The sequence below is a fragment of the Nelumbo nucifera genome, chromosome 8 (genome assembly GCF_055504915.1).
Source record: "Nelumbo nucifera cultivar China Antique chromosome 8, China Antique-T2T, whole genome shotgun sequence".
NCBI lineage: Eukaryota > Viridiplantae > Streptophyta > Magnoliopsida > Proteales > Nelumbonaceae > Nelumbo > Nelumbo nucifera.
The window spans coordinates 51223227-51234939 of NC_142656.1; the positions used below are offsets into that span (position 1 = coordinate 51223227).

Consider the following 11713-nt stretch of genomic DNA (forward strand, 5'->3'; position numbering starts at 1 on the left):
GAGCCGCGTATGCTTCGCGTTGACACGTGGCACATTTATTGTGTTTTGGGGGTTGGGGACCACCCCTCCCTCAATTGGATTAAAAAGTACATATCACACGTTTGCCAGGTCGGCGCCTGTGTCAGTTGGCGGGTCGGTGTCCGGGCCAGGTTGTCAGGTCGGCGCCTGTGTCTGTCGGCGGGTCGGTGTCTAGGCCAGGTTGCCAGGTCGGCGCCTGTGTTAGTCGGCGGGTCGGTGTCCGGGCCAGGTTGCCAGGTCGGCGCCTGTGTCAATCGGCGGGTTGGTGTCCGGGCCAGGTTGCCAGGTCAGCGCCTGTGTCCGGGCTAGATTGCCAGGTCGGCGCCTGTGTCCGGGCCAGGTTGCTAGGTTGGCGCCTGTGGCAGGCTGATCCGGCCAGGTCGCGCTAGGTCGTGCAGGTCGCGCGCAGGCCGCGTGCAGTTCGCGCCAGGCCAGCCAGACCGGTGCCCGGGGGGGAGACCAACTTGGTAAGTTGTTGCCTGGGTGCTTGCCTAGTTGTCACGAGGTGCCACGTGTCACAATTTCACTGGAGGGCCAAATCTGCCCTCATCACGAATGGTAGGTTTCAAAGAAGTATCCTAACGAGCCCCCAGACGGAGTTCCATCGCGAGGTTGAAGCAACTGCTGAGAAATTTCGTTTAATTTGAACCTTTCTCCACCCAACCGACCTGTGGCCTTTTGGTTTCCAACAGAAGCTTAATACATAAGAAAATTGTTGGAAAATATAAAGGAGTCTTTTAATTTCCTTTACGCGGTAGATTTTCAGGTCTATAAAATCCTGGATTCTGGTTATTTGAATAATTGAAGGCCATCAAACCCACAAAACCCATTCCTTCTTGTCCTGTTAAAGTTCAATTCTCTCTTACGTTCTTGGATTTCTTCCTTCTTAATCCTAAATTCCTCACTTCTTCAATCAAAAGCCTCCGCCCTGTCTCTTAGCTTCCTGGTTACCCGCAGTCTAAAAAAACCCGTTTCTGGGTCGTTGTGCTTTCTACAAGACGTTCTTCCATCTATCATCCATCCTTCAACCAGGATTCAGAGAGAGATGAGCGACAATCAACCAGAGACAACAACAGAAAAGCTTAAGAGAGAAATAATTGGTTGGATCCAGTACCGCACGGGTGGGCCGAAAAGTCGATTCTTCATTCAAGGTTCTTCTTGAATTTGTTGTTTTATAATTTGCATGAACGTACCCATTATTTTCATATATATTACTGAACCCTGAAGTTCTGTATTCAACTACATGGTAGGATTAGTTATCTGCTCGAAGCTGGCTCAGTACCTGGTGGTGGGCCTGTTGATGACATTCTTGACGGATGATCTTGAGATGAAGCTCACTCATGCCGCGGCCATCGTTAATGTTCGTGATGGACTGACAGCCTTATTATCGATCGGAGCTTTGCCACTCACCAAAACTGTTGGATGTTATCATATACTCATTGCTTCTTCCAGTTTCCACAGCATGGTATATATATAAAATCCTTCTTCTTGGGTCTTTAGTTTTGACTACCTCCTTCTCCCTCAAGGGGTTTGAGGAAATAGGTAGCCATTCTTCACCTGTTCCAATGAACCAAGATAAATCCAACTGAACTTGATTTGGAGTTGGCTTGACTGGTTGAGAACCCAAGTGACAAGTCCACTGAAAACTACAAACACTGAACTCTTGGCAAATGGAATCCCATTCTCTGAATTTGAATTCCATTTTTTATCCCATTAAGGGTGATCCAAATTTGATTATATTGGATCAAATATGAATCCACCCTTATCCTATTGATAAAATCCAATTCCTCATATATACCTAGTTAAAATTTATATTCTCCCAAGATAGGTCGAATGTTGTTTTTACTAAAGTGTCATATATTTAAAGATCCAATATAAATCCAATTCAAACTCAAATATAAACAAATGAAGTTTATATCTAGCAATATCCGATTGACTGATCTATTTGTAGCCTTAGGTGGTATTTGGCATCGATGCTGAGAAAATGGCACCACATAGGCACCACATCAGAGAAAGTGGTCCTTCAAACAACACCCTCTTGTTTGTACCATTTTTTTAGAAAAAACATTGCTCCAGACCACACTTTGGAAAAATCGGGAAAGTATGACCTCGAGCAGTGCCAAATTCAATATTTTTTAGGAAAACGGTGTGTTGCTGCTAGCGGTGCAATGATGTGGCATCATCTTGGATGTTGGATAAATAGATCAATGTTGAAAATGTTGCTGTCAGCATTGATACCAAATAAAATGAGTGTTGTTTTCTCAAAAAACAGCCTATGAGGCAGCACCTGTTCCAAACAAAAAAATAAACACTTTTATGAGAAAATGGTGCTTACAACTCTGCATGCCCAGCACCATTTTTATGAAAAAATGTTGTGATGTTCCAAGCACCGATGCCAAACACCTACCTAATGAATCCACCTTTTTGGGGTTTGGTTGGGCCTGAAAAAGACTAAGTCCAGCCCAGCAAGTAAGTTGGGCCATTATCTTTAAGCAGTTAAGATAATAGTGCAACTGCATCATGTTCCAGTTCATTTTCTCCTCGCAAATACTGTGAACAACTCTGTACTTGTACTTTTTTATTTTAAGAAGATATTCCCAATGCACAGCTACAATAGCTGTGAGGACAAAATCCGAATTTCTCATGTTGAGAATTTTAAGCCAGTGCCCTACTCAAGGCCCTAAAATCTAGGGGATGTTTGATTACAGTTTATTATATCAATTGATTCCTCAAATCACGTGAAAAATCCCATTTAGTGAGACCAATTTTTCAATAATTAGTAAATAAACTAACCCTAGAATATATAACCTCAGTCTATATTGAGAAACCTAATATTTAAAGATGTAAATAAGGGTATGATTAGTATATTCTATTATTAAAAGTGAGAATGATAGTGTGGAATTTTTACTTGACTTAAATATCTCAATGTTTGAATTTGGCCCCTCTAATTGAAGGACAAAAATATAATTTAAACAATCACTTTTCTATTTATTCAAATCACTCTCATTAAGTCTTATATTTAAGGTATTAATTCTCATTAACATTCATTGTAACCTCTTTTTGACTAGAATACCCCTATTTTTAAATTTAGTCCCTCTTTAATTGTGAGGGCATAAAATATAATTTGAACTATTATACTTCTCCCCTTTCAATTCCCTCTCATTAAGTCTTATATTTAGGGAATTAAATCTTGTTCTTTCATTAAATCCTATATTAATTAACCATATTAATGAAAAAAAGGCAAAGTGGTGAAACCTCCCTTTAAGTTTTTGATTATTGTTGAAACCTCCTCTGAATTTTGGTATTGGCAATCACCTCTCTTGTACTTTATGACCCAATTGCAAGTAGACCCCGTTGTTAGATTCCTCAAATAAGAGGCACAAAATGTCTAAAATACCCATTCATTTACATTTTACCAAAATGTTTATTTTTCTAATTTTCTCTTCGTATCAATCTACCCAAGTTCTCCCAATCTCTTTTTGAAACTGATTTATTTTTCAAAATTGCTCATCATATCAATTGCTTAAAGATAAAGTTATAACTTTAAAATCGCATTTTTGTATCTTTTGTTAGAGGGTTTTAATAGAGGGGGTCTACTTTCAACTGTGTTAGAAAATTCACATAACGTGATTGTAATTACCAAATTTCAAGGGAGGTTTCAATAATGATCAAAAACTCAAGGGAGTTGTTTTCTTATTCGGTGGTGTGTCAACAATTCAGCCATTTGGGTCAGATGTATCAACCCTAGATATCATAATTAAATAATAATAATTAAAAAAAGATGAAAACAAACAAAAAATATAAAAACTTTTTATAGAAAACATTTGGAACATCTATAATATCACATATTTATCATATTAAGCAAATATAAGTGTAACAAATAAGAATAATTTTTGTAGGTATAGAAATGTAAGAAAATATACAATATTTTGGAAACATATTATTAGCTATCATTATTATAAAAAAAAAGCAAATTTCCAGTTTACACACTTACTAGTACATACATTTAGGCTCAGTTTGGAAGGAGTACAAATACAAATATGTTGAGTGCAAAACTATATATTTTGTATGTATTTCTACTGTACATATTTGTATTTGCATTCTTTAAAAACAAATACAAATACAAATATGTATTGTGCAAAACTTTGTATTTTGTATTATTTTGTTTGTATTTATAATGTACATATTTGCATCTGTACTCCTTCCAAACTGAGCCTTGGAAGGAGTACAAATACAAATATGTAGAGTGCAAAACCTTGTATTTTATATTACTTTATATGTGTTTGCACTGTACATATTTGTATTTATACTCCTTCCAAACTAAGCATTAGGGTCAAATTTTACACTTGGGATCTTGCCATGATGTATACAACAGGCTATTGTAACCAATCATGGATAAAACATCATTGTTCCCTACACACGAAAGATGTAGCCTGTTATACAGAGTGGCAACCAGAAAATCTGGACACTAATTTTTGTGTCGAATCGGGTTGCTTAAGGCATCACAACCTTGAGCAATTCCACCCAAATTCGATTTGGGCTCAATCCAAATTTCACAAGCCCCAAAAGTTTCACGCTAACAAGCCCAACTTGACCAGCATTTTTTGGGCTAAGGTAGATAATTATGCCCATCGCCCAAGATAAGGCAGCATTTCTTAGAAGGTTGTGAAGGGACGAGAGATCCATCATATGGATAGCCGAACCTTGCAGGTAGGTAGGGCGAAATTTCAAAAATTTCTCTCTCTCCCATTTGAGAATCACATTCCCTATTTTAGAAAAACTGCATTTTTCAATGATCAATCTTGAACCAAGAACCAAACCAGATCTAAAACCAAAAAGGTGGGAGAAGGGGATACCTGATACGAAGAAATAATATCCTCCAATGAAGGTGTTCACGCCCAAGGAGAGGCCAAAGACTGCTACCACTGAAGATGACATAGTGTAGGATGGAGCAGAATCATCAAGTAGTTCTTCCTAAGAACCGAATCCTTCACCAAGAATTCGATGGAGGGTATGTGAGCACGACTTCATATCAGTTTTTCTCCAAAAACTGATATCAAGAACCTTTCTTGATCGCTCCTACAGATGTGGAGATCGAACTAGCAATGGCGGCAGCAGGAGGAGGGTGCAAGGGAGAAGATGGCACAGTCCCACTGTAGCTGTCTTCTCTCTTCTGTGATATAAAATCTGTATGAAGGAAGTCTGCCCCCCTCCTCCTTTTATAGCCTTAAAGAGATCTTTTCCTAATCCCATTAGAAATTTCCTAATCCAAATCTTTATTTGGATCTGGACTCTCTTTAAGTGATAAGGATACATCCTTATCTTATCTGCAAATCAAGATCAGCCCTCCTAATCTTATTAGGAGTTTCCAAATCCAAATCTTTATTTGGATCTAGACTCTCTGAGTGGATAGGGACAATCCCTTATCCTATTTGCTGATCTAAATCCCAGATCCACCCCCCTTTTAATTAATCATATTAAACCAGTTCAAATTGGGCTTTAGGCCCATTAAGTCTATGTGCTCACTAACCTTCCAAACTGTTGCCCAATTGGATTTCTTTGTATGGCGTGAGACCCAAACATTGATCTACACATGAACTCTTACACTAAGTGGTCATCACACTAAGTGATCTACACATGAACTCTTACACCAACTGTTGCCTAGTTGGATTTCACTGAAAAGACAGTGAACCCCCTGAGCCCATCACATGAACTCTTAATGGGCCCAACACTTACACTAAGTGGTCCCTGAGCCAAGCCACCTTATAAAAACCCAAGAACTGCGGGCCGATGCAAGATTAGCCCATCAGATATTACCCTCAATGGTCTTATACTTAACATCTTAGCCCATAATGATCAAACACTGCCAACAAGAGAGGACCTCTCCCTTGGCTGCAAGGAGCAGTGCTGCACTCTTTACTAACATGGATCCTGGGAATTAAAACCTTTTGCAAGCATTTTGAAACCATTACATATATATGTATATCTGTATATAAATATATATATTTTGCAAAACAAATTTCAACGATTGAAATCAACTGCCGGCAGTTTTGGTTTCCATCAAAGAGAGTGCATCACCGATCATTACATTTGTCCGACAAAGGGGCTGATCATGTCACTATGATCATCCACTCAGATGAATTCTTGAATTGTCCCAACATACCCAAGTTTTGACCCTCTCTAAGGATCTCACTGATTGGCATATCAAAGACAGCCCAATCTGACACCTAGTGTAGTATCATAATCGAGTCTAGGGGTCAGGTGTAATATTCCAATTTTGCCCACTAATCACCAAGGTCCAGGGCATACTGGAATTCTGGTCCGGTTCTAGGTTTCAAATAAACCCACACTGTATGTACCTCAGGTCTCACCCTAACAGTTGAGACAGACCACACCAACCAACTTGGCAGCACATCAGTATCAGCCTTATCAGGATAGATCTCCCCAGATCAATCCACCGGTTGTGAATATTCTAAACTAACACCAGTCTTATAAGTGTCCAGTTTAAGGGTATTACACATAAACACACCACAATAACATGAATCAAATATGTATTTTATTCATTTACAATAAATGTTATAATGTACATTAATCTGATTGGAGCTAAGGGCATACACTGTCTAACAGGCTGAAGTGGCTAAATTGAGTACAGTATTACTTTGTCTTTTAGTGGACAAAATAATTAAGTGAAAATGACAAAACAACAAGCCATCAAGTCATCAAATGGCTTCTAAGAGTTAGAGTTTCTCAATTCCGTACATATCCAGGCCTGGCTCACATTCTTATGGGCCTGGTGCAGGCCCGGGCCTGTGGTCCTTGCCCTCCGGACTTTTCTAATTGCTAAGAAATTCTCGCCTATTTAAACCAACATTTTGTTCTGATTTTAGGGAACGGTCGGTTTATCAATTTCAGCCTTGTCGACCTATTTCAAGGACAAACCAAGCTGCTTTCATACCCTTTTGAGCTGGCTTAGCAAACGAAAGGCCATACCTTTCTATTCCGGACTTGTCCTAATGGCATTGGGCATTGCTGGGCAGAGCGTGTCGCTTAGAGAGTTTCTTGTTGGCCAAATATCTGCGCATTTTAAGGACGAGGAAAGAGCCAAGGCTTGTACACAGTTTCACATGCTTGTTAACATGTTTATAGCCATAATCTTGAGCTATTTTCTTGTGGAACGCAACTGGGCGCTTCTTGTTGGAGCCATTGGATTACTCATGGGCTTTGCAACTGGAGTTTTCAGAGCGGGTGCTACCTTCTACACTGACATCAAAACAGACGCGAGTCCCCTCACATGTGGGTTACCTGTTTCCCAGCTCGACCAAAAATATAAGATTGAAGATGGTAACCAGCTCCAATCAATGCTTACAACCAACAGCGTCAGGTGACTCCTCTCTCTCTCTCTCTCTCTCTCTCTCTCTAATGTATTGTATCAATGGGTTGCAGAGAATCAGTTGAAGGTGCAACTTATGCCTCAACAACTCAAGACATAAATAAAGAGGAAAAGGCAAAAGAAGAGGGGAATGCTAGGCCAATTGTCTTCATGTTAACCACCTTCATCACAGTTGGCCTGGTAAGCTCTATAGGGAATACGTTCTTTATTGAACAAGCAAATGCATTGGATGGCACAAGATTCCCCGTCTTCATCCTCCTGGTGTGTGATTCTATATCAAGGTCGATCACTAGCTATGGCTACACATTATTGCTTAATAAATTCAGTAAATCTCCTTCACAACAAAGCCTTCAAATCCGAATTAGAATAGGACTTGGGATGCTTCTGTTTCTATTATGTAGTGCTATTGCTGAGAGGGTGGAAGCCAAAAGGCTGAATGTCATAAAGAAATATGGTTTACACGATGATGGTGTCTCCATGAGTGTCTTATGGCTAGTTCCCCAATTCATTTTGCTAGGGTCTGCAGAAGGATTGTCATGGGATGGCCTAGAGGATTTCCTAGATGAGAAACTTCCTGATTCAAGGAAGATGTATGCAAGCTCATTAAGCAAGGGCATGAATGGAATTGGCAAAATCTTCAGTGTAGTTTGCATTGCCATTGTTAAAGCTATTGAGCCAAATTGGTTTTCCGACTCCATAATTGGGAGTCGTCTGGATAAGTTCTATTGGATGTTGAAGATTTTCAGCTTTCTCAACCTTCTTTGGTATGCCTACATTGCAACCTACCTCACCAGCAATAAGGTAATAGAAGATGGACAACCAAAGCAAGAAAGAACTGAGCAGTGCGGGGAGTGGGAGTTGGAGTTTAAGGTAATAGATTGACTCAAAAAATAGGTTGTGGAATCAAAAGAAAAAGGTGTTCGCACTATTTTGGCAGTTCTTACTATTTTGTGTAACCTTGGGCTTTGAGTATAATGGAAACCTAAAGCCCATAGGCCCATAAATTGTCCTTGTAATATAGCATGACTTGATTGTATTGAATGAAGTTCTATGTTTCTCTTAATATTTTTCTTGGTTTCTAAAATGGCAATGATCTTATTCATCATGTTTACTACCAATTTCCTTCAAATGATGTAATATACCATCCTTTGGATCCTTGTTTGGAAAGCTTTCCTGTCGGATGTATAAAAGCAAATGTGGATGGTAGTTTTTTGAAGCAGGGTGTTGACCTTTTGATATGGTTTCTTTTTTAGGGATGAAATGGGAATGTTTTTTTTTTTTTTTGTGTAGACATGGAGGCTGCTTGGTGGCTCAAGACTTGGGGATCTCTAATCTGATTATTGAAAGTGACTGTCAAGCAATTGTAAATGCAATTAACAATCCTTTGAATGTGTTATGAGTGCTTGGCATCTCATGGAAGACATCATCAAGCTTAAAATGGTCTCTTTTGTGAGAAGAGATGTCATGAGCGGGCTACAGAAAGGCATAAATGGACACCCCACCACTCTTATTGACCCTCCAAGTTGGTTGATGGATCTCTTCAATGATGATGCTAATCTTGCTGGGATTAGCAGGAATTTTGATCCTCCTTAAGGGGTTGCAGTTAAAATCTTCAATTTCATCTGTTTATTGGTGTAGTTTTTGGGTTGTGTTTGTCTTCTAGTTTGTTGTGCTTTGTAGTTAGGTGCTGTTTATGCCCGCTTCATAGTTTTCAAGGCATCTAGGCGATTCTGGGTGACACTGGGGTGCCTAGGTGTCAAAAAAAATTTATAATATGAAAAACTAACTTTTGGCTAATTCCCTAGTTTTATACACCTTTCAGCATGCATATTAATTGAGAAAATAGCAATTCTCTTTATAGAAACATTAAATTTCTTCTAAAAATGTGGCAAATCATCCCATCTAAATGATACAAATTTTTTACATATATTAATTTTATTATTTTCAAAAGTAATACTACTACAATAAGGATTTAATAGAGAAATTTCATATTAATTAGCAGCTAAAGAAGGTTAACTTTTTATGATAAATATTCAAGATGGAAAGTAAAATAGAAAAAACAAGGATGGAGTTTCTGTTTTATTTAATTAGAGAGAAAGAGAGAGAAGAAGAAGAAAAAAAAAAGAACCTCTTTATAATTCTATTCCTTCTTTCCTCTTTCTTTTTTCTTTCTTTCTTTTTCTCTCCTCAAAACCCTTTCATCTTTTAAAATTCAATAGTAAAACATTAAAACAAAGTATAATTGATATATAACATACAATAAAATGTATTAACACATACATTAATAAGATACAAGAATACAAATGATATTATAAAAGAATAAGATATAACAATATAATATTACAAAAGGTGTCTGCCTTGTCATTTTTGTCACCTAGGCAGGTGCTTAGTCGCGTAGAAGGGCGCCTAGTTTCTAAAAGTCAAGGGTTTGGGCGAGACACCCAGACAAGGGTGCCTAGTCACCTAGGCGATGCCTTGACAACTATGGTCAGTTTGTTGGTTGGGTCTTTGGTCTGTTGGTTGGTTTAGTGGTGGTCTTAGATATTAGTGGTGTTGTTTGTGTTTGTTGTGTTAGTCTCAGCTGTTTGTGTCTGAAGTTCTCTTTTCTGGTCTCTGATGAAAAGTTTAATTACCAAAAATAAAAAATAAATTTATGAGTGGATCTGTTTTCTTCAAGCCAAGGTTCAAAAAAGCGATCACTATTTTATTTTATTTTATTTTTTGATGGGAATATGACTATTTTAAGTTTAGGGTTTCACATTTTTGATCATGGCTGGAGTACTAATAATAGCTAGAAATTTTTTTCCTTATTTTCCTTTCTCCTTTTTATTCTTCTACTTTTTAACCAAATCAAGGCCTGAATGCCTAAGTTGGTTGTATTTTGAGTAACATTTAAACTTTAAAACTGAATTTTATAGTGATGCTAAGATAATGGTGTAGGATAGATTAATTATAAAGGAACTTGAAAATTGACAATGTCAATAAGCTACTATGTACTGCACCTCGAGACATAAATGTTACAACATGAGCATTATGATGATGCACCTTGTATACTAGTGAAGAAAGGCTGAACCTGCGTCAAGGAGCAACATTAAAGTGCCCGTGATATGATAGATTTATAGTTGAAGGTGCGGTTTGCAATGCTGATACAACTAAACATGTTTCTGTGCTACAGAATTTCTCTGTGATATTTTGGCTGCAAGAAATGGAAACTAAATGGAACTGCACATGCAGTTGCAGCAATGGGATTCAAGCAAAATGGGTTTTATGGAGTTGGATGATCGCCTCCAAGGAATCTGGTTGATATTCTTTGGAATGACTTGGAGGCAGTCATCTGTCAGCATGACTGTATTCCCTTGGCTTAGGGCAATTTCTATATTACAACATAGTCGGACTCCTATTTTTGTTTTATTGTGTGTATGTGGGTGTTTGTTTTCTTCTGTTTCCTTGCAGGGGTGAATGTTTGAGAGCTTTGATATGTTCCGAGTTCTCTGGCTTTTAAATGAATTTGAACTACAAAAAAGATAGAAACAAATTGAATTGCGAAAGACATACAAGGAATTCATGATTTTACACACACTTCATGAAATCAATTTGTTAGCAATGTGGCAAAAAATTCACAGATATTACATCTAGAAATGTTTAGACAATAAACTGATGAAAATTGTTTCTCATATTGAAAACAAACAGCTACAGGGTTCTTCCCATTACTCCCAAAAGGCAGAGAAATAAACATATCTTCATTCAGAAATATGATCGAACACCAACGTTGAATTGATTGGAGAAAAATTGGAGAAAACGATACAAGTGTAAAACCTTTATTCCTTAGCGACAAAGTAGAAGAGGTTTCAACGGATCGGGTCTATTCGATAATATCAAACCGATCACAGAATCAAAATTAATATAACTGTCAATGGGTCAGGTCTAAGTCAGGTCTTGGTAGAATTTTAGTCCCTAAGGCTCAGTTTGAAAAGAGTATAAATATAAATATGTACAGCATAAATACAAATAAAATAATACAAAATTTAAGGTTTTGCACTCTACATATTTACATTCGTATTCCTTCCAAACTATAATAAAAGTGATAAATAATTACATTTACATTTACATATTTACTAATCAGGATAAAATTATAGACCTAGAACCATCCCGGTTAATAGTGAAGCCTATCAGTTATGGACCCAATAGACCCGATTATATTGAAAACTATATCTTTATTTAAATAATTACTTAAAATTTAAATTTTGATAATATAAATTTACTAAAATAATAAAAAAAATACTAATATTATCTTGTTTATTATCC

At 37.6% G+C, this 11713-nt stretch overlaps 1 protein-coding gene across 3 annotated transcripts; it reads left to right on the forward strand.

The window, feature by feature from the left end:
- The first annotated feature begins 644 nt into the window (after window positions 1-644).
- On the forward strand, window positions 645-8558 carry LOC148790005 (protein NRT1/ PTR FAMILY 5.5-like). 3 transcript variants are annotated; one of them, XM_088892678.1, is made up of 4 exons: window positions 645-1169; window positions 1275-1483; window positions 6906-7399; window positions 7462-8554. In XM_088892678.1, the coding sequence occupies exons 1-4, from the start codon at window positions 1064-1066 to the stop codon at window positions 8288-8290; spliced, it is 1638 nt and encodes a 545-aa protein (XP_088748804.1). In that variant the 5' UTR covers window positions 645-1063; the 3' UTR covers window positions 8291-8554. The 3 variants fall into 3 exon arrangements, with proteins under 3 accessions (XP_088748804.1, XP_088748803.1, XP_088748805.1); XM_088892677.1 differs by having other exon boundaries at window positions 650-1169; window positions 1269-1483; window positions 7462-8550; XM_088892679.1 differs by lacking the exon at window positions 645-1169 and having other exon boundaries at window positions 1350-1483; window positions 6931-7399; window positions 7462-8558.
- Window positions 8559-11713: the final 3155 nt, after the last annotated feature.